Source organism: Vulpes vulpes, chromosome X (genome assembly GCF_048418805.1).
Source record: "Vulpes vulpes isolate BD-2025 chromosome X, VulVul3, whole genome shotgun sequence".
NCBI lineage: Eukaryota > Metazoa > Chordata > Mammalia > Carnivora > Canidae > Vulpes > Vulpes vulpes.
The window spans coordinates 11,900,339-11,927,402 of NC_132796.1; the positions used below are offsets into that span (position 1 = coordinate 11,900,339).

The window sequence follows — 27,064 nt, forward strand, 5'->3', positions numbered from 1 at the left end:
TGGGAAATAGACTACAGTCTAACGTTAGATTACATTTCTCTAGAAACTATCCTCAACATTTAAAAATTTCTGTGAAACTATTTTACTAAATTTGGCCTAACCCTTATTGTAATAACTTGAAAGCACCTAGTTGCCATCTTCCTCAAATTCATAAGGAATCTTCATGTAACCTGTTCTAAAGAAATCAGAATTTCCTGTCATTGAAACCTTCCCATACATCTTCCATTCTGCTTTTAAGAAAACCCAGGTAGTTTCAAGAAAACCACTTGATATCAAGATTTAAGTAAGGACATTGAACGAGTTGTCTTGTTTTTGTCACATTTGGTCCACTTTCCTATCATGGCCCCCAGGCCCGGCTTCCTCGGTGTGGGCGCGATGCTGTGTGAGGCTTGGTTTTCCCTGTCACCTTGATCCCAGCAGGCTTTGGGACAGGTTCAAGTCTGTGCATTCAACCGCAGCCGTGCAGCTCCCCAGGCCGGCCTCAGTAGACCACGATGTGCAGAGGTTTCTGCTTCTCACCCCTTTGCCTTGGGCTGCCCTGTCAGCTCCTTCTCCTTCACTCCTTGGCAGCATCTGCAGCAACTGGTGGAGCTTTCCAGTCACTTCGACTTCAGAAAGAGTTGAGGGCAGTGGGATTGGAACTGGGATCAAAGCTGTCTTCCTGCCTCTGGCACACAGCTCGTCTCCCTCCAGCAGTGGCGGCCTAAGCGGGGTGCTCCACTGATTTACTTACTCCCTCTGCACACTCCTCCCCCCGACCCGGCCTGTCTCCCCTTCCTTCCCCCCACCCGCTCCATTCTCGCTCCTCTAGGAATGGCAAGGAAGAGGGGAGAGGGCTGTGGGCATCTACAGAAGGAAATAGCAAAGTTCCTTATCCTTAGCCAGGGCTCTTTGCGGACTGCCCCCCCCCCCGCCCTGGCTGTTCTGCTGTTGGGGGTCCTCTCCTCTGCTGTGGTGGGCATCCTCAGGTTCTCCATTCAGAGCACCTGTGGGGCCCCTGGGGACCTGCCTGGGCACCTCCACACTGCATCTTCCCTGACGTGGGCGATGCACTCTCAACACCTCCCTCCATCTCACCCACTCCCAGGCCTCTAGTGGTACTCTCCCAGCCTCGCGTCACCGCCTCCTCCTTTCCCTGCAGTGGGTTCTCAGCCCCAAAGGCAGGGGGTCCCTCCAGCTCCCTCCTACAGCCTCCACTTGGTCCCAGGAACACACTGCAGGGCAGACTACTTGCAAAGCTCTCCTCTCTCAACCCAGTCACTGGAGCTTGAATCAGCCTTTCACCTTCAGACTTCTCCAGCTACAAGGCAGGCTCCGTTTCTGTTCCATGGTACCTACGCCCTCAGGCACTGGGCTCACCATCGTGCACGTTGGGGAGCATCTGACGGGGAAATAATATGCCAGTCTCTGTTCTACAGACAGCCCCACTCTCTGTGAGTGGTTCTCTGCCTGACGTGAGGTAGACAGGGACACAAGCAAAGGTATCAAAGCGCATGATTGCTAGTGTGGCAGGTGCCACAGCTCATCAGAACGGACGCAGTTGTCAGCACCTCACCTGGCTGCATGGTGCATATGGGCTGGAACCCATGCCCACCCGGTCCTGTCCTGTGGGGAAGGGAGTGGAAACGCCACAGCCCTCTCTGCAGGCCCACAGCCCCTGCCCTTCTGACCCTCCAGCTCTCTCTCCCCCTGCCTGCTTGGGTGAAGGTGACTGGACCTGTTCAGCTGTCCCATCTGTCCTGCATGGACACAGCCAGGACCTCTCTCCAGGAAAAACATCCTCTTGCATAGTCAGTCAAGGGTGTCCTGGATCAAGGATATGCCAACCATTGGTTGCCAAGTATGCAAAAGCATCCTCGGAGATCCTGAGTTCTGTATCACTGGAGGAGGTCAAGCTTGATGTAAGAGATATTGTAGTAAGGACTGGGTAAAAGGCAGAATGAAAGCGAGACTATTCATTATTCTCTTTATGATTTGATTGTCTTTAGTGAGTTACTTTTTACTGTTCAATTCTGTACATCTTGGTGTCTTCAGATTCTCTACAATATTCATAAAATCAATAATGAGGAAAAATAAGTAATAAACAGTAATATTCCAGATCTGGATCCCTGAAGCCATCCCGGAAATGGATATCTGCCACTGGGCTAGTCTGCTAGGGCTGCTGTAGCAAACACTACAGACCCTGTGGCTTGAACGACAGAAATGTAATTTCTCACAGTGCTGGAGGCCAGAAGCCTGAGATCAGGGTGTGGTCAGGGCTGATTTCTTCTGAGGCTTCTTCCTTTGGCTTGTGGATGGCTGTCCTCTCCTGTCACACCTGGGCTTTCCTCTGGGCACATCTGTGTCCTCATCTCTTCTTCTTGTAAGAACACCATTCATATTGGGTTAAAGCCCACCTATATGACCTAATCTTACATGAGTTATCTCTTTAAGGACCCTATCTCCAAATACAATCACATTCTCAGCTACCAGGGGTTAGGACTTGAGCATATGAATTTTCAGGGAATGCCATTCATCCCATAGCAGCTATCTCCAGGGTTTATTTTGTCCCTCACTGGCACCAAAAGACCGTTTAAGGCAGAAGAGTTAAAACCTGAGGCAGTTGCCAACTGCTGGTGTGTTCCATCCACCCTCATGCTGGAGAGAGGCAGTGTCTCTACAAAGTTGTTTTCAATCTTGTCTTGCATTTTGTGGTGCCCTTTCCCACAGGGGAAGCCTGTTTTTGTAAGCCTTATGGCAGCACATGGAGAATGGGGCTTAGCCATTGAACTGCATCCTAAACACATCCTTATTCATTAGGCAGCCCTCATCACTCAGCCTCCTGACAGCAGTATTGCTGGCCCTCGTACTGCTTGTGCCTTTACAGAAAGGTTTGTTGACCTCTGATGGAGTTTTGCACTTTTTGACTTTTTCACTGGGCTTTGGCAACAAGTTTCTATATATCTTGTGGAAGTGAAACATGTTTGCAAGTAAACAAGATCAGATAATCATAGACTTATACAATACCCCAATTAAAAAGAAAAGTTCAAGAGTGAATTCCTCAAAATTCATCTAAAATGTTTCATGCTTACTTTTTTAAAGATTTTATTTATTTATTCATGAGAGACACAGGGAGAGTGAGAGAGGCAAAGACACAGGCAGAGGGAGAAGCAGGCCCCATGCAAGGAGCCCAATGTGGGACTCAATCCCGGGTCCCCAGGTTCAGACCCCAGACTGAAGGCAGCGCTAAACCAATGAGCCACCGAGGCCGGCCCTATTTCATGTTTAAATTAACTTTTCCTAAGAATGGAAACATCCAATTTAACATAACCACTTACAAGGTTTAATGCAGGTACCCATAGTTAGAAATAGTATGATGAACACAGCAGTGTGTAAAGGCTGCTGACCAGAAGAGTAGAAGCTAAAGATACTATTTAGGGGAGGGGGTTGCATTGTAAGATGACAAGGGGGCTTTTTTTAATAAATTAATTTTTATTGGTGTTCAATTTACCAACATACAGAATAACACCCAGTGCTCATCCCGTCAAGTGTCCCCCTCAGTGCCCGTCACCCATTCACCCCCACCCCCCGCCCTCCTCCCCTTCCACCACCCCTAGTTCATTTCCCAGAGTTAGGAGTCTTCATGTTCTGTCTCCCTTTCTGATATTTCCCACACATTTCTTTTCCCTTCCCTTATATTCCCTTTCACCATTATTTATATTCGACAAGGGGGCTTTTTTAATTATTTTTTTCCTTTCCAATTTTTTTGCAAAACAATCACCTAATTTTTTGAGAAAAGTTAAAATGTTATAATAAATAGTTGTGGTAAGAATATGCAGTTTAAAAGGCATATGATATTTACCCCAAAGATACAGACGCAGTGAAACGGCAGGACACCTGCACCCCAATGTTTATAGCAGCAATGTCCACAATAGCCAAACCATGCAAGGAGCCTCGGTGTCTATCGAAAGATGAATGGATAAGGAAGCTGTGGTCTATGTATACAATGGAATATCACTCAGCCATTAGAAACGACAAATACCCACCATTTGCTTCAATGTGGATGGAACTGGAGGGTATTATGCTGAGTGAAGTAAGTCAATCGGAGAAGCACAAACATTATATGGTCTCATTCATTCGGGGAATATAAAAAAAATAGTGAAAGGGTTTAAAGGGGAAAGGAGAGAAAATGAGTGGGAAATATCAGTGAGGGAGACAGAACATGAGAGACACCTAACTCTGGGAAATGAACAAGGGGTAGTGAAAAGGGAGGTGGGCGTGGGGTTGGGGTGACTGGGTGACGGGCACTGAGGGGGGCACTTGACAGGATGAGCACTGGGTGTTAAGCTATATGTTGGCAAATAAAACTCCAATTAAAAATAATAAATAAATAAATAGCATATGATAAACACAAATACATTTTTTTTCTAAAACTATAAAATAGGAATGGAAAAAAATAGGAATGGAGCTCACCTTGGACGCAATTTTGTTTTACTATATACCTCCTTCTTTTAATTTTTTGAATCATGTGAACATATGAACTATTTTAAAATACGTATGTGTGTGTATACACAAATACATATATCATATGTTTATTTTGCTTCCCCAAATACTACTGTTCTGTTTCATTCTTTATATTCACAGCCTGTGTATGAGTTTGAGGGAGGCCAATAAATAGTGATCCTCTTTGTCAGGGTCTGAATCTTTACAGAATTAAGACAAAAGAATGAGCAGATGGGAGACCAAAATAAAAGGCCAGGTTGGAGGACACAATATTAATCAGGAGGAACGTTTTCTTCCTAATTAAATAAAAAATCCTGAAAGGAGATAAATCCATTTATAGTGTCCCAGATAGAGCTGAACTGGGGGCACAGATCACATACGCTACAATAATATGCAAGATACTTAACACCCTTTATGCTGTGGCACCTGTCCATGGAAACTGTTCTCATCTACACATAGCACATCCAGCCATAGAGTTGTGTGGCCTGCCCACACAGGGCCTGACTCTGTACTTCATGTAGGGAGTAGCACAGAAAAATGCCTGCTGTCTGAGAGCAGGCCTGCTCCAGAAGAGTGGGGAACCCACAGAGAGCTTCTCCTCTCAGCTCACCAATCAGGTCCATCATTTCTCCTCTCAAGGGGAAGAAGGAGAGAGGAAACAGAGAAAAAGCAGACGTGTTACCTGAATCACAAATAGAGGTAGAAGGAAACATTACAAATAGAGATGATTCCTCTGGGAGAATAGAAAAAATGTAAAACTGTATAAAGTTATATTAGCACTCCTAAGAAAATCACCAAAATGCTGTGAGAGATGCCAACAATGGGATGAACCTATCCATATGTGTTTCTAAAAGGAGTGCTATGGACTGATTTGCTCCCCTTCCTCCCCTAACCCCTCCTGTGACTGTATTTGGAGACAGCCAATGAGAAGATAATTACAGTTAAATGTCATCATAAGGGTGGAGCCCTGGTGGCATTAGTATTGCCATTAGAAGAGACACCAGAGAGGTCCCTCCCACCCTTCCACCCCCCTCAACAAGGAAGAGGTCTTGTGAGAACCCAGTTCTAGTGGCGTCTGCAAGGCAAGAGAAAAAGCCTCAGAATGAAACCTACTTTGACGGCACCTTGATCCTGGCCTCGCAGCCTCCAGAACTGGGAGAAATAGGTGTGTGTTATTAAGCCACCCGGTGTGTGGTATTTTGTTACGGCGGCCCTAGCAAACTAACACAATGAGAGCAGAATTCTAGCTACCTGTCTACAAGAGAAACTGTATGTACATAAAAGGAATGTAGAACAAATTTATGGCATATGACTACATCTAAAAAATTTTATCATCATAGTGCCTATTGAACACAGCATTGTTGGAACATAATATAAACTGTAAGGTAAGCTAAATTACAAAAGGTTTTCTAAATGTTACAATGTGGATCCTTTCTAAAAATTAGGTTATTTTCAAGATAGAATTTTGAATTAATGCAGGTCTCAAATAATACTGCAAATAGCCAATTAAGATTCTTTACTGTTTACTTACTCTGTTGTTTCTCTGTTGGGAACTTTTCTCATGGAGAAAGCCACCATTGCTTTGAAAAGATATTCCTCATTTGTATCCCAGACATACTAAAAGAGAAGTAAAATAGAAAATGTAAGAGGCATAGGATAAAAAATGGCCCAGTGGAATCTAATTGTGACCACAGTGGTGATATTCAGTGCCTGCCTGCCCCCCTTTCTCTTTCTCATACACTGAAGACTAGAGATCAAGATAAATCATGTCACAGTAATTTCAGGATAGGCTTTCTTGGCCATTCTATCATTCCAAGTGTGGTGTACTTTCCCTTGCATTATCTTCTTCACAATCTGCAGTATTAGAGCCAGTCAACAGAGAGGGCATTTGGCCATCGTATCCAGGACATCTACAGTCAGTTCCCTTCCTCCCTTACTTCTCTCCCCTCATAAACTGACTACCTCTCTCAGCTTCCAATCCTTTGCTAACATTGTACAATTTTTCTTTCCATTTTCTTAGCTGGAAACTTCAGTGTGTGTGCATATTGTGGATTGACTTGTGTCCCTCCCCCCAAAATTTATATGTTGAAGTCCTAACTCCCAGTACCTTAGATAGTAATTGTATTTGGAAATAGTGTCTTTACAGAGGTGATTAAGTTTAAATGAGGTCACTAGGGTAGACCCTAATCCAGTATGGACTGGTGTCCTTGCAGGAAGAGGAAATCTGGACATAGCCACATATAGAGGGAAGACAATGTGAAGGTACACAGAGAAAATAGCCATCTACAAGCCAAAGGGAGAGGACAAAAACAGATCTTTCCCTCACAGACCCCAGAGGATCCAGCCCTGCTGATATCCTGATCTTGGACTGCTAACCTCCAGAATTAAAAGAAAATAAATTTCTATTGTTTGGCCACTCACTTCATGGTACTTTGTGATAGCAAGACTAGCAAACTAATGTGACTGAGCACATATTTTAGGTGAGTAATCAAGTATAACTAGAGAAAGTCCCATAACAGGGTTTAACTCTAAGTTCATGATGACCTACTCCCAAATTAGTTGGGAACCCCTTAGGTCTCTGTCAGTTCTCTCTCTCTCTCTCTCTCTCTCTCTCTCTCTCTCTCTCTCTCTCTCGGTTCACAATGACTATTTCAAACCTCCTTCAGCTCCTCTCTCCCCAACCAAACTCAGTGCTTTCCCTTACACTTCATACTCACTAGATGCTCTTATCTCGTAATTTTCCTTAAGTCATCAATTTAAACTCCCCCATCCTCCTGACATGAAACAAAAAAACTCTATAGGCACATGTTATCCACATCTTCCCCCAAAAGACTGAATGTTGCCCCAAAAGGCTGAATGTTGCATTTCTCTTCCTGTCAATGGCTATTCCATCCACCTGTATTAGGAACACTTCCCGGGATGCCTGAGTGGCTCAGGGTTGAGCATCTGCCTTCGGCTCAGGGCATGATCCCAGAATCCAAGGATTGAGTCCCACATCGGGTTCCCTGCATGGAACCTGGTTCTCCCTATGCCTGTGTCTCTGCCTCTCTCTGTGTGTCTCTCATGAATAAATGAATAAAATCTTTAAAAAAAAAAAAAAAAGAACTTGTAGAATATTCAAAAAAAAAAAAAAGGAACACTTCCCTCTGCCCTTCTCAGGATCTAAATGATATCAGTTTCCCCTCTCCTCTATACACTGGACTTTGACTTTTAGCCATGCTCAAGCCTTCTCATTAGAACACCAAAACCAAATCACTTTCCTCAATCCTTCTTCCTCCACCTACTGCCACCTCTCTCCTGCCCTCCACAGCCAATAACCTCAAAGGAGTTGTCATACTTGCATCTTTACCTGTTCACCTCCCACTTATTCTTAACTCCCTCCATCATCCGCTTTCCAGTCCGACCACTCCACAGAGATACCAGTGACCTCCACATGACTCCACACAGTGAGTGCCTTTCAGTCTCATCTTGCTTGATCTGTCAGCAGCATTTGATGCTCTTGAACACTTCCTTTAACTTGAAGTTAACATCACTTTTGTGATACACATTCTGGTTTTCCTCCTGCCACTTTGCCCCCTTTGTAGGCTCATCCTCTTGTATAAGGGCTTCAAGTTTTAGAGAACCGCAAGGCGCTATGCTAGATTTACCCCTCTTGTCACTGTCCTTTCTCCCTCAGACCGCCATCTACTCCATGCTTCCAATATCACCGTAATGCAAATGACCCAGGAATGTATATCTCAAGCCCATCCTGTCCTCGCCTATTCAATAATACCTCACACTCAACAAGTCCAAAATTACAGCCATGATTTTCTTGTCTATACCTGCTTTCCTGACTCACAAGTGGGTCATCGCCCATTCAGTTGCATAATTAGAAACTAAAGTGTCATCCTTGATGACTCCTTTCTCCCTTTCTTTCTACTTTTGTCCCTTCTAATCCGTCTGCCACACTGTGACCAGAGTGTTTTCTAAGCACTAATTCTATCATAACATCTCTTCCATAAAACTCCCACTTGCTTTAAAGTAATAGCAAAACTTCCTAACACAGGTTACATATTCTTTAACCCAATCTCTCCTTTCTACCCGAGCTCATCACATGCCATGCTCTACCTCACTGCTCCAGTTGCAGAGACCTCAGCCTCAGCCTTCCTTCCATTCCCTCCTCTCACCAAGTTCCTTCCTGTAATAAGCCTTTGCATGTTCTGTCCCCTCTGTCCCTTTTTCTTTTATTCTCCAGCACATCTCCACTCATGCTTTAGACCTCATAGTAAATGCCAAGTACTAAGGCCCTCAACAAGGCCAAAGCCCCCACATATTTCTCCTTCCTGTGATACTGGTCAAGACTGCACATTTCCATTTCATTTACTGAATGTTTAATGAACAATCCTCCCAATACCATAAGCTCCACGGGGGCAAGGACAAGACTGATTTATCTGCCGTTGCATCCTCAAAATCCAGCATGGTGCCTGCCCTCGGAGGATCCCGAGATAAATAACTACACTCCAGTAGGAAGAGTAGATTCAACAGTCAGACTGCGTGGGTTCAAATCTCATCTCTGTCACTTGCTGACTTGAGATCCTGAGCAGGTTGCTTAATTTCTTTGTACCTTGGTTTTCTCATGTACTCGACGAGAGTGGGAATGCCCATACTACCTTTCTCAAAAGGTTGTTGTGGGGGCTATGTGAATTGACGTGAGTAAAGTGCTCAGAAGGGTCCTTGCTGGAAAGTAAACTAAGTTCTTAATCAATGCTGGCTGTTATAATGATCATTAGTCACTAAATGAATAAAATAATATGTTTTTGATTTGGCCTGCAGACACAAAATGTACCTCTAAGTTCTCTTAGCACTCTCTTATTGCTTCTACCCTGAGGCATCTTAATATCGCCTTCTATTGCGGAAAATTTTCACAGACCACATGAAGATACTAAAACTAGGATTACACAAATCATCTTAACTTGACAGGCCATCCTGTTCTTATAGCTACATGTGCCTCATGAGTATTTTTTTAAGTTCAATTTCATAAGCACATATTTCATGTTGTTACTTTGAGAAAAATGGAAGAAACTTCACATTAAAACTAGCAACTTTTCAGGGCACCTGGGTGGCTCAGCAGTTGAGCATCTGCCTTTGGCTCAGGTTGTGATCCTGGGGTCCTGGGGTCAAGTCCCACATCAGGCTCCCCACAGAGAGCCTGCCTCTCTCTCTCCCTATGTCTCTGCCTCTTTCTCTGTGTCTTTCATGAACAAACAAATAAGATCTTTTAAAAAAGAACTAGAAACTTTTCATCCTATGAAAATCTGATGTGGGTGAAATCGTGCCATCTTTTCACTGACTAGAAAACTGAGACAAGATCCAAATGACGCCAATGGTGAGGCGCAGAGCCCAGCCCAGACCTGAGTGCCCAACTCGGGCCCTGCAGCTCCACTATGTCTGGCTGAAGTGTTCGAGTTTACCAGATTGTTTTCTTTTTTAAGGTTTTATTTATTTATTCATGAGAGACACAGAGAGGCAGAGACACAGGCAGAGGGAGAAGCAGGCTCCCTGTGGGGAGTCCAATGCAGGACTGGATCTCAGGACCCAGAGATAATGACCTGAGCCAAAGGCAGATGCTCAACCACCCAGCCATCCTTGGCAAATTGTTTTGTGTAACACAAAACTTCACAGATTTTCTAGCACATACTGCAGATTGAAGACTTTAGGCAAAATCATTGTTTAACAAGTTCCATTTTATATATATATATTTTTTTACTTTAAGACAGTGTCAGATTTGAGGCTTTTAGAATTAATCTCTATGAGTTCAAGATAACTGGACAGAGGCTCATCACTAGAGAAAGTGGTGTTATTAACAAACAAAATTAAAAATGAACATGCAGGTTCACCACTTACTGCTTTATCTCCCAGAGCTGTTCTGATACTAAATCTTACTTTAAAAGCATTCTCTGCATCTGCCAGAAAGACAAAAAAGAGCAGGTGATGATAAAAATCTGTCAAAACATGAAGTTCAAACATTTAACCGACTCAGATCAACAGAACACAGAACTTCAGTTAAACTACCCCCAAAACTGAACGTTTAACTACAATCACCTTAGATGGTTTAAATTTTTCTTTCAAACTCATACAACAGTCAGTCTCAACTTTCAAGCCACAACACGCCTGCAGATTTTGAAAAAATAAAGAGGTCCTTCAGTCAAAGGCTTGTCAATCATTGAGAAAACTGCTACCCTATTTTTAAGTTTCACGGCTACCTACCTGGCTGACACAGTTGAGCATGAATCGCAGGCACCAGGACAAAGAGCAGGCGCAACATTGTTTCAGAAGGCAAAACACAAGGCAAAGGAAGCGGGGAAAATCCACGCTCCACTTAAAGCTGCCTTAGCCATTCTGTGACCCGGATTAGAATATCAGAGAAACAAGCAAGCCACCACCTAGAAGGTTTAATGATTAAACCCCATTATTTGGGTTAATACTTAGATAGAAGCAGCCCATCTCCTGTCAGTTATTTACGAAAATCTATTTGGAAAACAGATTAGTTGTCCTTTCTGAACTCTACCTCCAGAGAATGTTTCCTCTGCTGACTCAAAGCCAGAATCCTCTCCCGCCCCTCCTGCCGTTGCCGTTGCCGGGCTGAGGGCACTGTGGAACGACAGAGCCCTCTCTAGACGTTTCCCTTCGCTCCAACTTTCCATCTTTTCAGAGCTAAGATAGCTGGCTCCTAGATAGGCTATCTTAATTTGGAAACCAAACATCACCCCTTTCTATCTCTGGTGAACAAAGGATGCCCTTCCAAGGGCCTCACCTGACTCTCACCTGCACAGATAAACATCCGGGGAGTGCTTCCACTTCAAAGGGAATCCTTTTGGTCAGCCCTAAGCTCTGGTGGTGGTGTAAATTCAAAGTTCATGATACAGAACAGTGCTGTCCAATGGAGCATTCTGTGATGATAGAAATGTTCTACATCTGCACTATCCAACACGGTAGCCACCAGACATAGGTAGTTATTGACCGCTTGAAAGGGGGGCTAGTGCTGATAAGAAATGAAATGTTTTATTAATTTAATTTATACAGAAACATGTGACTAGCAACTACATTAGTCAGTGCTGCTAGAACACAGTCATTAAGAGTTTCCTGCCATGAACTAGATCTACTGGATTATTTCTCTCACCCTCAACATGGCACCTTCACAGTCGCTGTTGTTATAATATCTTACACATGAGGCAACTGAGGATCTGGTGCTTAAGGCATCGGTGGCAATGGGAGGAAGGGAAGGTGTGTCACTTGAACCCTGTCTCCACCACACTGAACTGCACGGGTCTTCACTGGTCATCATTGGTCAAAACTGAAATTGCACCAAAGCCTCAGAGATGCTTTGAGGATTACCATAATGAGCAGAAGACAGTCTCCCCTAGTGGGCATTCTATGGATGCCAATAGAAGCCAAGCCCCCCCAGGCAGGTGGATGTCAGGGCTTTCCTCTCTACCACACTGCCTCTTCCTGAATTCAGTCCCCAAATTCCACCTTGTTGCTTAAAAACCAGAATGGAAAAAATGAGATTGGGTGACCCTGATGTTAAATAGAAAACTTGGATTTTCAAAGCAGCCGTGAGAAAAAGATCAACAGCTACACTTCTGCAACATTTTGAGTCCTGTCATTTTTCCCGTCCTAGATAGGGTGATATTTTAGCAGAGAGGACCCATTTCTGTTTGGGAAGTCCACCTGAGGAAGCTTCTCTCCTCTTCCTCATCTTGGTGGCAAGGGTACAGGGTCAGGAAAAGTTGGATTAGAAGGAGAGGTGGCCAAAACTTAGGCCCATCATTCTAGCAATTTCACTATCAGGTGAAGTGGGAATTTCCCAGAAGGGAGAGCTCACATAACTTACCCCTGAAAACGAAGTCAGACTAGATGAAGTTATTTTGGGAAATGTTAGACTGGATAAAGTCCTCATGGGAAGCAAAAGCCAGTAGTTGGAAATTATAACAAAGCTAATTATTTGCATCAGGGAACAAAGCTATGTTAGAAACAAATGTGATTCAGCCTCCTTCTAGCCTTAAACTTCATAAAAGTATCAAGCATTTTTCTTGCTCTTAATCAGTTATGTGACTAGGATTGAAGACAAAATGCTGAATTATAGTTAAGCCATTCTTTGACAAGCAAAGGAAGTCTCTTTCCTTTTGATTATGATTTCTCTCTCTTTTCAAAATACAATTAACCATTAAACAATTTATATGTGCCAGGCCCTCTATTAGTGCTTAATATGATTTTTAAAATTTGTCCTAACTAAAATATAATGGACATATATTATATGAATTTGAGTTGTATCAAAGAATGTTACATTTATATACATTTATATACATTACAAACGCTCACCACAATAAGTGTAGTTGCCATCTGTCACCACACAGTTATTACCATTTTATTGACTACATTCCCTACGCTATCCTTTACTTCCTCTAGTCTATACTTTATTGATGCTTGTTGTCTTATTTGAAAAATGACAGAGAAAAAAAAAGACAGGAAAAAAGAGCAATAGAAGTTCTGTACAGGAAACACAGAGAAGCCCAAAGAGAAAAAATACAAAATATCCGTAATACCACCGGTATGAATGACCAGTGGTAATACATCCTGAGAGCTGAAACACACCTGCCTCAGCCTTGGATCTTCTTGCCCGTTCTTGTGTGATGCTGTTGTTTTGTCTCATTGTAGCAGCACTGTCAGCATAGTAATGGCAGAATAACACAGACCCTTGTTTTCCTTACTCTAATGGGACTGCTGCTCTTCCACATGATCTGGTGGGTCACTTTAAACTTCATGTGTTGTGAGACAGAAAGTCTCTTATTATCTCTAGTTTACAAAAATCCTTTTTATCAAGAATTCATGTTGAATTTTATCAATTGCTCTTTCAGTGTCTATCAATATGATCCTAGAGATCTTATGATTTGGTGCATTTTACTAATTAATTCCTTTACATTGATCCAACCCTTAGATAAGCTCAGTTTGATAATTTTTAACATGCCCCTGGCCTTAACTGCTGTTTTTCCTTAGGTTTTTAAACCTATTTTTATAGAAGAATATAATTTAGGTTCCTTTTCAAGTGCTGATTCTTGAGTTCATTTTTTTTCCTGGCCTTTACATTACCATCTTGAAAATGGTATACAAAGATTTCTAACATCGTCTATGTTTGCAAATACTTTAAAATGTAGAAGAAAATTGCAGAAGAAATGCAGAGTTGAAGAATCTGGATCATACATATTTGGGGGGAAGAGTTCTTTCAAAACTGCTATTTCTTATATTGTCATTTACTGCAGGTTCTATGTTTCCGAGTCCATTCTGACTGTTCACAATTTCCAAGAAAATCATTATTTCATCAAGATTTTCCAGTATTCTCATGGACTTTATACAGTATTTCCCATCAAGTATCTACATTCATTGCTATATTCCCTTTGTATTTTCTAGTATTCATATTAATTTTTTCTCATTTTCCATTATTCTTGCCAGAGGTTTGTCTAGTTTTGTTGCTTAACCAAAGAATAAGATCTAGAACTTAATTTTCAAGTCTTTTTTTCTACTTTCTGAGTCATCAATCTTATTTTTATTTATTAAATTCTTATTCCTGTTGTCATTATGCTGGTTTTCTTGTTCTTCTTATAACTCCTGGGTTGACAAATAGGCTTATGTATATTTAGTCTTTCTCAGTTAATAATGAAAATATTTATGGCTATGATTTTTCCTTGGAGTATTGTTCTGGCCACATGACATAAAAAATATAGATGTACAGTGAACTCATACTTATTTTCTAAGTAGTCTGTAATTATAACTTCAATTTTCCTATATCCCAATGTTTGCTTAGAAAAGTATTTGACAGGGGATCCCTGGGTGGCGCAGCGGTTTGGCGCCTGCCTTTGGCCCAGGGCGCGATCCTGGAGACCCGGGATCGAGTCCCACATCGGGCTCCCGGTGCATGGAGCCTGCTTCTCCCTCTGCCTGTGTCTCTGCCTCTCTCTCTCTCTCTGACTATCATAAATAAATAAAAATTAAAAAAAAAAGAAAAGTATTTGACAGTAGCAAAATTAATAGCAGCCGAAAATACAATGATGAAAAATATCAACTTTTATAATCCTATCAGGTGACTAGAAAAAGTGTGACAATAAAATAAGACACTGTCAATGACTCAACTTAAAATATGAAAACTCAGGGATCCCTGGGGGCTCAGCAGTTTAGCGCCTGCCCTCCACCCAGGGCATAATCCTGGAGTCCCGGGATCCAGTCCCACGTCAGGCTCCCTGCATGGAGCCTGCTTCTCCCTCTGCCTGTGTCTCTGCCTCTCTCTCTCTCTCTCTGTGCCTCTCATGAATAAATAAATAAAATCTTTTTAAAAATATGAAAACTCTTGCAAGGTATGGGGTCACTTAGAACAGCTAAAACTTATCAAAGAGCTTGATAGCTCTATAAGATAGGTGGAACACAGAACTAGATACTACTTTTCTTACCTCTTAACATACTGGGGATTTCCTCCACTTTTAAAAGTCTTGCACAAACTTGCTCTTTATTTTCACACCGAATTTTAAGCATTAAACCTCCAGAGACTTCATACCAAACTTGCTTCATACAATGTTCATTTCTGCAATTTCACATATAGGAGGTTCAGAATTTATCAGTAACAGTGGTAACAATGACAAGTAAAGCAGTTTCAATCATTCTGAACATGTTACTATTTACTTCCAACATTCAGAGTTTAGAGAACAAAGATAAAAAGTTGAGATTACTGTTGCCATGAGCAATACAAAAGGCACTGAGTCTCCTGAGACAGGAAAAAGAAATTGATTTCTCCGTGTTTTTTCATACTCTACAACACTACTGAAAAGCAGTTTCTCAGCACATAACTATTGATCTACTGCTCTGGAGGGTAAATTAAATATGAGATCACACAAAAAGAAAACACGTGTGTCACTCTTTTGATTCACGCAAGATGCCTCTTAGAGTTCATCAGAGTTGTAAAAGCATGTGGGCATATGAATAATCCATTTACTTGCAATCAATCAATGTGTAGGTAGAACCAATGTTGCTTTTAAATTTTGACCCTGAAAAAAATAAAATAAATTTTGACCCTGAAAAAAAACAAAATAAATTTTGACCCTTCCATTTCATTGTCACAAATATGTATTTTGTAAACCTGGAATACCTAAAACCAGTAAACTGTGAAATCATTTCAAATGTAACTTTACTCTGTACATTTTTACTGGATTTTGGGAAATGTATTTAGCTGTGACATAATAAAAATATAAAAAATCCTTTAATAGCTGAACCCATAAATTTTTTTAAAGATTTTATTTATTTATTTGAGAGAGAGAGAGAGAGAGAGAGAGAGAGAGAGAATACACATAAGTAGGGGGAATGCATGGAGAAGCATACTTCCTGCTGAACAGGGATCCCAGGACCCTGAGATCATGATCTGAGCTGACGGAGGCAGATGCTTAACCGACTGAGCCACCCAGGTACCCCCCCAAATTTTTTATAACATAAAAGCTTGCACTTTTCAAACTAATGGTTCCATTCAATTTTGCACAATAGAATTTGTAGAATTTGGAATATGGCCCTTTATCACTTAAATTGGAATAAAATTGATATACCATATAATAAACAATGTCAAGACGTTTGTAGTAATTAGTCTAATTTTCAATATAATTAGGAGGTAAGAAAATTATTTTATTCTTTTCAAATTGTCAGCATTAAGATGCTTGGGAAGATATATTTTTGTCTATAGTGAAAAATATTATATTTTAACTTTGTGGTTCTTAAAATTGGGGGGGTGGAAGGCTGTATTTTTTCCTCCAGAAGACATTTTGGTAATGTCTGGAGACATTTTCAGTTGTCATGAATTGGAGAGGGTTGTTACTGACATCTAGTGAGTAGAGGCCAGAGATACTGGTAAACATCCTGCAAATTTCAGAAACATTATTTAAGCCTTCATCTAGTAACTTTTCTCTCCTTGTATTAGAGTTTAATGGAAGTAACTCACAAAAGGAAAAACAAAAGCTATAAGAGAATCGTGTGTATGTGTGTGTGTATGTGTATGTAAAAATCAAACATACTTATGTTAACATCATTTGTTCCATATTCTGAAATTATTAAAATAAACTCATTTATCTTTTTACTAAGATGGCTAATGAGAAAGAATAAATGCCTGGTTGCTGGAGCACTGGGCACATATGGGCTGTCAATCCAACAGCTGATGCTTAGTAAGTATAGGCACATGTAAAACTCACTCTAATTGCATGCTGTTTCTGGCCTTCCACTGTCTTTCTTCTTCTGTCATTTACATTGAAGCCATTCCCACTTGAAATCTTCTCAGCACCCCAGGGCCTATGTCAGGGAATTCAAACTCTTTGGCCTCTAAGATCTGAATCCAATTTGGCTTTTCAGATGCACCTATACTCATGGCCCCTCCTCCATCCCTCTGACCTGCCAGTCCCTGCAAAGTGAGACTCATCCCACCTCTGTCCTTTGTGTGTTTCTTTTCACACTGTTTTCAGTTCAATACAATGAACTTTCACTTTTTACCTTTAAACGTCTTATTGTTCCAGGTCTATCTCAAATATCACCTCCTTTGAGAAAACTTTCTTTTGTTGTTTTTGTTATTTGTTTTACATTCGTCTGATCCACTAACTTTTTATTCTCTCTCCTGAGTTCCCATAGCATTTTGTTCACATCTATACATGCACCTATTGTCAACATGATTTACTTCTGTGTCTACAAATTTTAAGTTTCTGGAGAGCAAGGACTATATTTGGTTTAATTTTGCATTTTTCAGGAATCCCTGGGTAGCTTAGTGGTTTAGCGCCTGCCTTCAGCCCAGGGCATGATCTTGGAGTCGCAGGATTAAGTCCTGCAATGGGCTCCCTGCATGGAGCCTGCTTCTTCATCTGCCTGTGTCTCTGCCTCTCTCTCTCTCTCTCTCTCTCTTTCATGAATAAATAAAATCTTAAAAAAATTTTTTTTGCATTTCTCATGGGCTGTATTTGATAACAGAACTGAATTTACTTATTTGAATCATAAACTAACATTTGAAGAAGCTCAAGAATGCAGATGTAAAAAATCATGAGGTACACTGCAAATTTTTTTCATTCCTAGTCAGAGAAAAACAACTTCTAGTATCTGCTAAACAAGGAACAGTTGGCTTTGGAATATTTGTATCTCCACTTCCATACCTATGCCCTTCTTAAGATGAAAAGAAATCTGAAGCTACAGTATTTGGAAGGCTCATCAAATTTTGTAGGTTAATCAACAGCCATAACCATTATGAACTCAGTCTTTTTATTCACAGGGTAACATTTTTCTAGTTCAGAGAAAGTTAATCACTACTGTTTAGAAATAAAGATTAATTTAGACAAGCTGAGTGAGTGTAATTCTGCCTACTTTATATTCTTAAGAATTTAAAGGACAGTTTCTTAAATGGAACGCATGTGGGTTTGTGTGTCTCATCTTTTTTTTTTTTAATTTTTTTATTTATTTATGATAGTCACAGAGAGAGAGAGAGAGGCAGAGACACAGGCGGAGGGAGAAGCAGGCTCCATGCACCGGGAGCCCGACGTGGGATTCGATCCCGGGTCTCCAGGATCGCGCCCTGGGCCAAAGGCAGGCGCCAAACCGCTGCGCCACCCAGGGATCCCTGTGTGTCTCATCTTATGCATAAAGATCAACGCATTAAAATCAGTCTCAGGGGGCACCTGGGTGGCTCAGAGGCTGAGCATCTGCCTTTGGCTCAGTCATGATCCTGGGGTCCTGGGATCGAGTTCCACATCAGGCTCCCCACGGGGAGCCTGCTTCTCCCTCCGTCTATGTCTCTGCCTCTCTGTCTCTCTCATGAATAAATAAATAAAATCTTAATAAATAAACAAATACATAGTCTCAGGTAGTAAAAGCAAGATCTTATTGATATTTCTTCCTAGATCTAACTCTTTCCAATGTTGCTTGGGTGGCATATTAAGAGTTTTCTCATGGTTTAGGCACGTTATAATTTTTTCCAAAATTATTACAGCCATGCTTTATGGAGTAGTATTTTCCACCTTCTATTTTCCACCTTCCATTTGGCTTCCAGTTAGTGCCTAGTCACATTTAGCCCTGACTATGGGTACTTCCTTTGCCAACCTATATAGAAAGGTGGAGGGACCATTGGGACATGTACCTTTCAGGTTAGATGGTCTCATTCTCATAACAGAATCTTGAGCTATCCTCATTCTAATTGATATACAAAGCATATGAATTAACCAACATGTCAAAATTTCTGCCCTTAAATTCTGACCAGCAACAATGATCCTGACCCTTTTACTGTCTGAAAATCGTCAATAGCTTATAGTAAGAAATGTTTATGAGGACTGCCTAAAAGACATGCATGCAATACTTCTATCACTACAAGTCAAAGATGCCAGATAGGTTGTTGCAGCCACTCAACCATCCTGCAGCCACTCAACCATCCTGCCCATGACAGACATTGTTAATCTACTACAGAACTTGTTCCTTTTGAGTGTGTACTCAGCCATAAAGCTTCCTAACAGTTATTTAGTCAGGTGACAAATTGAAACTTACTCGCCATCATGGGGAATAATGATCTAAATGCTGCCCTGAATAAAGCCATACCACTGAGGGCCTGTGATCTCAAACAAACAAAAAAGTTGGGACGGTTCACAGAATTGATTCAATACTTTGTGATGCTGGGCAACAGTTTACATTTAAGGGATCTACATAAAAATCTTTTTGGCATTTGTCTCCGAGTTAATTCCTAGAGCCATCATGATGAGGAATCAGGATTTCCCTTGGAAAATCAAGAAAACCTGCTTCTTAAAAAAACAAAACCAAGGGCAGCCCAGGTGGCTCAGCGGTTTAGCGCCGACTGCAGCCCAGGGCCTGATCCTGGAGACTTGGGATCGAGTCCCATGTCGGGCTCGCTGCATGGAGCCTGCTTCTCCCTCTGCCTGTGTCTCTGCCTCTCTCTCTCTCTCTGTCTCTCTGTCTCTCATGAATAAATAAATAAAATCTTTAAAACGGAAAACCTGGAGGGCATTATGCTACGTGAAATAAGTCAGACAAAGACAAATATGGTAAGATCTCACTAACATGTGAAATCTAAAAAACAAACAAAAACAGAAAACTGAACTATTAACAAATTATTGGTTGCCAAAGGCAGGGAGTTGGGGTGGGCAAAAGGGGTGAAGGGGGTCAAAAGGTACAAACTTCCGGTTAGAAGATAAGTAAATCATGGGATGTAAAGTACAGAATGGTAACTATAATTAATATTACTGTACTGTATATTTGAAATTTGTTGAGTAAATCTTAAAAAGTTATCATCACAGGAAAAAAATTTTAACTATGATTGTGATGGATGCTAACTAGACTTACTGTGATCATTTCACAATATACACAAATACTAACTCATTTCGCTGTATACTTGAAACTAATATAATGTTATACCTCAATTACAAAAACAAAGAAGCACTTACCAAGGCCTTGTCCACTTATTCCAACCCCCTTTCCACACCTTAACGTTCTCAATTCTTGTCTCATCCAAACCCAAGTTGGAAAACTTCAGCCTGTAAGTTCTTGAGGTTTGTGTTGTCACTAGAATTTAGTACTCCATAAATACGATTTAAATGAATGAATAACTGGGGACACCTGGGTGGCTCAGCTGTTGAACATTTGTCTTTGGCTAAGGGCATGATTCCGGGTTCTGGGGATCGAGTCCCGCTTCTGGCTCCCTGCGAGGAGCCTCCTTCTCCCTCAGCCTATCTCTGCCTCTCTCTGTCTCTCATGAATAAATAAAATCTTTTTAAAAATTGAATAACTGAATGGCTAATGGTAAGTACCCTGCCTCCCGAAGTGCCCTATTTAGAGACTTCTGGACAGAAAAAAAAGCGGTAACCTTTTCCACTTTTTTCTTGTGGACACAGGCTTATAAATGGAGGGAGTAAAGAGGATTAATCCTAGGGCAGGGATCTGCAAACACGGGTCTAAGCGTTGTGCTGTCTGGACAGACTCTAGCTAGCAGGAGGGCAGTAGGTGCTTAGAAAAAGTCACCTGAAGGAAATGTCAGGAGGTAGGGTGTGCTTATGCCTAGCATTTAAGGTTGGTTGAAGCCTGGTAGGAACACAGTTCCAGCCAGTGCCTAGTTGTTACCTATTCGGTTTCTACTCGTGAAGTTGTGGTTTGGAGCTGGGAGAAATATGAACAAAGTCTATTTTTAGACGAAGATCACAGATACAAAGGTCCTTTTCACTATAAACGCCACTGACGTCTAGCTGGAAGGCGTGGTCGGTTTTCTCCGGAAACACAAGGGCCCCGCCCGCTCTTGAGCAGCTTCTCGGGGCCGAGCTCCGCCAGCAGAGGGAGAGCAGGAGGCGCGGCCCGGTCATAGCCGACGCAAACCCGGAGGTCCTGAGAACCCAGGGAGCGGCCGCGACGCATCGCCACAAACGCGCAGACGCTGCAGGGGCGCGGCCAATGTGGATCTCCGCGTCGTGCCGCGGGGCGCTGGGATAGGCCATGAGGTAGGCCCGTGGAAAGCAGGGAAGGAACGTGACCCGGCGTGAGGGGCGGGGCCTGAACACCGTGGGAAAGAGCGTCTGCGACGGCCCAGTCGGGAAGGGCGTGGCCTAGGCATGGCCCAGGGGCGTAACCCGAAAAAGTTGGACTTAGTGCGTGAAAGGGGGGGCGTGACCGCTTGTAAGGGCCTGGCAGAGTTGGTCGAGACTGCGGAAGAGGTGAGCTCGAGCAAAGGGCAGAGGAATTACCAGAGTGGAAAGGAGGAACGTGGGCACAAGGGAGAGACGTGGGTTCAGAGGAATGAGCTTGATCCCGGGGATAACAAGGATGTGGAGAAGACCCGTGGAGAGGCGGGGCCCCGGAGTAGCGCCAGCTCGAAGCGGGGGTGGGTCCAGGCAGAAGGCAGAGGCGGGGCCAAGTTAGTGCGCAAGCGCGCGGCCGCAACTTCAGGCCCGGAGCAACAGCAGTAGAGGTGTAGCCAGGGCAGAGAACGGGTGCAGACCCAGATTCTGGGTGCATGGAGAGCAGATTCTGGCTCCGACGCGGTGAGCGAGCCCAAGGACTTAAGCTGCTTTGTCGGAGACCTGGGCCCGGGCGACGGGGACGTGGCATGACGTAATTAAGCGAGATGACGTACCCGGCGTGAGGGGCGTGGCGAATCGTAACCGGACGTAGCCAAGATGGCCGCGCGCATGAGTCTCCTCAGTGCAGAGCGGAGGGGTCCGCGGTCAGGGAAACTTTCGGGTAAGATCCGGCGGCGATTACAGCATAAGGAGTAGGGGGCACGCGTGGCCGTATTAGAGAGGACCGCCCTCTTCCCCTCACGACCATGCTCTGCGATGGGCCCTGAAGCTGCAACAGGCTGGCGGTTCCGCGAGGATGGCTGCAGTCCCCGCCGGGCTTCTCTGTAGAGCGGGGAGGAGGAAGCAGGAGATCGCTTTGTCCCTACTCTGACCCTGTTACTCCACTGTGAAGGTCACCAGGCAGCTACATCCTCTTAGGGGCTTGTCCATTTAACGGTAGATCAGCTGTCCCAGACACTTTGGGAGGTGGGGGGTTGCAGTTCCAGAAACCCAGGCGCAGCAGGCTGGGACTCACTCACATCTGCATCGTTGCTCTCCCCCCCTTGACCATGCCAAAAGCTATGGGCAGAGTCACAGCCACACCAGGGCAGGGGATCAGCTTAGCTCTGTCAGGTGGGCATATCTGAGTTTTCTCTTCTCAGTTGTCTCCTTTTCCTTTTTGCCCTGCCCCACATCTGGAGGGAAAGAACCCACAAAACATGAACGTTGTTGGTGGCTCTGATTTTTTTGTAGCATGAGTTAAAAGCTACTGTGCTGAAGCTGTTGGAAACTCTTTGTTGTTGTTGTTGTTGTTGGAAACTCTTTATTATCAGTGTAATTCCTTCTCATTTAATTTTGCTGCAAAAGCTTGAGAAATGCAGGACGATAGCGAAGAATTCCACTAATTTGGGTGGAATTAATTTTCTGTCAGCCACTGAAAGCCACATTACTTTCTGCTTTCCCTTCGTCCTTTACTGCTAATCTGGCCATCTCCACTCTATTTAAAAGTCTTGCCGGAATATGGAGAGAAGTCCAATATTTCTGGTGAGAAAAGCTGCCCCACAACCTGCCCCTGCAGGTCCCTGAGAACTGTCATTGTTCTCAGCCTGCTTTGGAGTTGACAATGAACCAAAGTTCACCACACCCACTCTCCTTTCTGGGTCTTAGTAAAGAGCTGCACTATTCTTGACTATTTTGGGAATGAAAATCTCTCTCTAGCCTCACACTCTCTGCTGAGCACCAGAGCTGCCCTGGCAACTCTCCTAGATTTTTCCTCTTGCTGTCCCCTTGGACCTCAAATCCATAGAATTAGCAGGAAGACTGTCATCTTTCTTTCCCACTTGCTCCTTTTGCCAGCTTCTTTCTCTTCAGGCAGTCATCCTCATTCTACCACCAGCATCATCCAGCCATAAAGTCACGGGGCCTTCTTCAACAACTACTTCCCTTTTCATCTCCTCCAGGGATGCTGCTCGACATCCTACAGTGTATAGGACAGCCTCAACACGGAGTTACCTGGTCAAATGTCAATAATATCAAGATTGAGAAACCCTGAGTTAGAGAAAAAAACCCTTTACAGTGGCCTAGAAATCTATACGATCTGGCATGCATTACCTCTCCACCTTATCTCCTCCTACCCTCCTCCTAGTACACTATTCCTGCCATGCTGGCCGCCTTACTATCCCTTTGTATGTGCCAGACACGTCCCCATTTCAGTCTTTGCACAGGCAATTCCCTCTTCCTGGAGTATCCTTCTGCTGATAGCCCTATTACTAAATCCTTCATTTCTTAAATCTTTAGCTCAATTTTCAATAAAGCCTCCTTTGAGCAGTTGACTTTATTTTATTTATTTTTAAAGATTTTATTTATTCATGAAAGAGACAGGCAGAGACACAGGCAGAGGGAGAAGCAGGTTCCCTGTGGAGAGCCCGATGCAGGACTGGATCCCGGACGCTGGAATCACACCGAGCCAAAGGCAGAAACTCAACCACTGAGCCACCCAGCCGTCCCTGAGCAGTTTATTTTAAATGCAACACTCCTTTCCCAGTGGCACTTCCAAATTTACTCTATCCTGCTCTACTTTTCCTTGAACATAGTTTAATTGTCTATATGGCTGACTTACGTATTACGTTGCTATTTATTGTCTGCTCCCCCTACTGGAATGTAAGTTCCACAAGAGTAGGGACTTTGTTTTATTCCTCTAATGATCCTAGAACAGTGTCTGGTATTTAATAGACCTTTGATTGATGACCTGGTGAATGAAAAGATAAAAGAATGATGGATTGAATGAAGGATGGTTAAAGGAATCTCCATTTGTTGAAGCGCTAACACCCAATCAAATGGTGCCAGGAGATGGAGCCTTTGTGACCATAATTAGGGTTATCAGATCATCGTGCTCCATGATAGGATTAGTGTCCTTAAAGAAAAGGGAGAGTCCAGAGCTTGCTGTGTATCATGTAAGGACTCGGTGAGAAGGTAGCTGTCTAGCAAGCTCTGAAGTGGGTTCTCCCCGGGAACCAATTGGCCTGAACGTTGATCTTGGATTTCCAGCCCTTAGAACTGTGCAAAATAAGTAAGTGTCTGTTGTTTAAGCCACTCAGTCTATGGCATTTTGGTAGAGCAGCCCAACTGGCTAACATACTTCAGTGTGTTCATTGGCAAAGTGATGTATACCATAGAGTGCGTGGAACCAGGTTGCAAGGCTAGCTGTTTATTACCCTTTACTTCGCAGTTGTCCCGACACATGGCTTGTTGCTGGTCATAAAGGGTTCTGCCCGGAGCCCTCCTTTGTTCCTTTCAGGGCCATAATAGGAAGTAACTCTGCTTCCTGCTTTCAGTGGACACAGCTCAGGTGTGTTGTTGTTTTTTTTGTTTTGTTTTGTTTTCCTCTCTCCTTGCGCTTGGGTATAGCCCTCTTTCCTCTAGCTTGGAACTGGCAAGTTTGAGGCAGCAAAACAGGGGAGAAGAGCAGGTTCACAGTCAATTAATAGTGAGATACATGAAGCAAGGAGGATGAAATCAACTTTTCTGCCTTGCTCAGCATTGCTGGGGATCATAATGTGCTTTTTTTTTGTACCTTACGCTTTTCTCAGAAAGGTGATATGCAGAAAAAAGTTCCGATCTGTAAATGACACGTGGGTTCAGTACATCCTCAATTTCAGTTTTGTGACTTTGGGCCCCCGCTTGCCCGCCACCATGGCCAGACATTGAGAGGTCTCTGGTAGGCCACAGGCAGAACCTGAGGAGTCCTGGATGGTTTTCCTTGCCATATGATGTGCATTTCAAGAGGCTCCAAGGGAGAGAAGTGAATTGCACACGTGGAGGGTCCAGTTCGTGCCTTGTTGTGCTTTGCATCCCAGCCCCCAGCATGGTTCCTGGAACAAAGGAAATAGCAATCAGCGCAGAAGTGCAAGCATTTACAGCAGAATTCCTATCCCTGTGAGACCAGCTTAGGTTCATCTTCGGGTGTGTTCCCCCTGCAGGTCGGGGAGAACTTTGGGGGTCCTTCACCTCTGAGAGGTAGGGATGCGAGGCCCTCGTCTGAAACAGCAAGCATTTAAAAGTGTTTCAGAAGTAACCCCACAACTGGGTGATGGTGGCCTCTAGGGAGAGCCCTTCCTACTGTCCAAGAACATGCTGGCCACCACTTCATAGTTTGCAGTCCTTGAAATCGGGATGCACATCTCCATCACCGAGGAAGTGTGCCCAGGTCACTGAGCGGCCATCATGTGCCAGGCCCTGTGTCCCCAAGAGATGCGGCTGTGGCAGAGACAGACACGGCCCTTACTGCCACAGGGCTGGGGTGCTGGGGAGGTGGCGTCACAATGTACGTTCCTGAGGAGGTGTTCAACTGCAAGAAGCACCATGAGGGAGGTGAAGAGGGCGCTGGGCTGAGCCCGTGGTCAGGGGAGGTTCTAGGAAGTGATGCTGGAGCGGAACACCTGAGGAGAGGGGAGGAACTAACCAGGCGCAGATGGAGGACAAGTGGTCCAGGGAAGGAGGAGCATCTGCACAAGCCCTTAGGCTGGAGGGAGCTTCGGGAGAGGGAAGAAACAGAGTCCATGTGGCTGCTGTGCAGGCAGGAGTGGGAAGTGGACATCACAGCGAAAGAGACTATCCTCCTGGAGTTGACCAGTGAGTTTCAGGAAGAGGAGTAGATTACCGACTCATTCCCCCCTCAGCCCACCCTCCTCCCTCCCCCAACCGTGTGTACTGATAGTCTGAATGTTGTCCTGCTTAGAGGTTTCCACTTGATGGCCAGTCTCAGTTGTTTACAGCTTTTCCTCTTCTGTCCTCCTGCCTCTAGGTTATTAGGTTCCTGCAAGTTATTTGGGGCCCAATCAAGATTTCAAGCTAAACATGGCAGTGATGAGTAGCCTGAGGGCCATTCTTCAAGCCTCTGCATGCAAGTCACTTTGGAGAAGATTCCAGATCCCCACGTTCATGCCAGGAAGGCCCTGCAGCTGCACGTAACAAAACCTGGAGCCAAGCCTGTGAGTACACTGCTGCCTTAAAGAGAGTGAGAGGTTGGGACACCTGAGTGGTATAGTCTATTAAGTGTCCGACTCTTGGTTTCAGCTCAGGTCATGATCTCAGGGTTGTGAGATTGAGCCCCACCTCAAGCTCCAGGCTCAGCTTGGAGTCTGCTTGAGATTCTCTCTCCTTCTCCCTTTGCCCCTTCATCCCCCCTTCTCTGTTCATCCATGCTCACTCACTCACTCACTCACTCTCTCAAATAAATTTTTGTTTTTTTAAAAAAAATTATTTATTCATGAGAGATAGAGAGAGAGGCAGAGACACAGGCAGAGAGAGAAGCAGGCTCCATGCAGGGAGCCTGACGTGAGACTCGATCCTGGGTCTCCAGGATCACGCCCAGGGCTGAAGGCAGTGCTAAACTGCTGAGCCACCTGGGCTGCCCTCAAATAAATCTTTGAAAAGAGAGCGAGAGGCTTGCTGTTACATGACAGTCACGTGTCCTGTGTTTATCTGTATAGTGTCAGTGGCATTCCAGAGTGGGATTGTGTACCTTCAGAACCATGAGAATAACTACTTGTTTCTCTATTTGTCTTCTAAAATAAACGTGGAAAATTCTTTTTCCCCAGGTTTATTGGCATATAATTGCCACATAACCTCGTGTGAGTCGAAGGTGTGCAATGTGCTGATTTGATACACATATATTGCAAAATGATTACCATAAAAAGATTTGGAAAGTCGTTTTCTTGACAAAGTTTACCATGTGAAAATGATGTCATGCAGAAATAGGATGAGATGTATTCCAGTTTCAAATAGCTTGGAACCTGTTCTGTATTGGTCTTTTATTTTTTAAGATTTTTTTTTAAATTTATTTATTCATAGAGACACAGAGAGAGAGAGAGAGAGAGAGAGAGAGAGAGAGAGAGAGAGAGACAGGCAGAGGGAGAAGCAGGCTCCATGCAGGGAGCCCGACGTGGGACTCGATCCGGGGTCTCCAGGATCATGCCCTGGGCTGCAGGCGG

The 27,064-nt window shown here is 43.6% G+C and overlaps 2 protein-coding genes across 13 annotated transcripts in view; one reads left to right on the forward strand and one right to left on the reverse strand.

The window, feature by feature from the left end:
* Nucleotides 1–21,587, reverse strand: part of CLTRN (collectrin, amino acid transport regulator) — a 47,007-nt gene extending 25,420 nt beyond the window's left edge. The window contains exons 1-4 of one of the 2 annotated variants that reach the window (XM_072743727.1): nucleotides 19,971–21,587; nucleotides 14,964–15,094; nucleotides 10,366–10,424; nucleotides 6,014–6,099 (exon numbers count right to left, since the gene is read on the reverse strand). In XM_072743727.1, coding sequence (XP_072599828.1) covers nucleotides 6,014–6,099; nucleotides 10,366–10,424; nucleotides 14,964–15,081 — 263 coding nt within the window. In that variant the 5' untranslated portion in view covers nucleotides 15,082–15,094; nucleotides 19,971–21,587. Of the gene's footprint in view, nucleotides 1–6,013; nucleotides 6,100–10,365; nucleotides 10,425–10,728; nucleotides 10,900–14,963; nucleotides 15,095–19,970 lie in introns of those variants that run through there. The other variant, XM_072743728.1, reaches the window with a different exon arrangement.
* CA5B (carbonic anhydrase 5B) overlaps nucleotides 20,879–27,064 on the forward strand; it is a 131,751-nt gene continuing 125,565 nt past the window's right edge. For 5 of the 11 annotated variants that reach the window (XM_072743722.1, XM_025997539.2, XM_025997536.2 and 2 more), the window contains exons 1-2: nucleotides 21,583–21,753; nucleotides 25,876–26,062. The gene's annotated coding sequence lies outside the window, so the exon portion shown is untranslated. Of the gene's footprint in view, nucleotides 21,015–21,104; nucleotides 21,228–21,582; nucleotides 21,754–25,875; nucleotides 26,063–27,064 lie in introns of those variants that run through there. The other 6 variants (XM_072743723.1, XM_072743725.1, XM_025997538.2 and 3 more) reach the window with 2 other exon arrangements.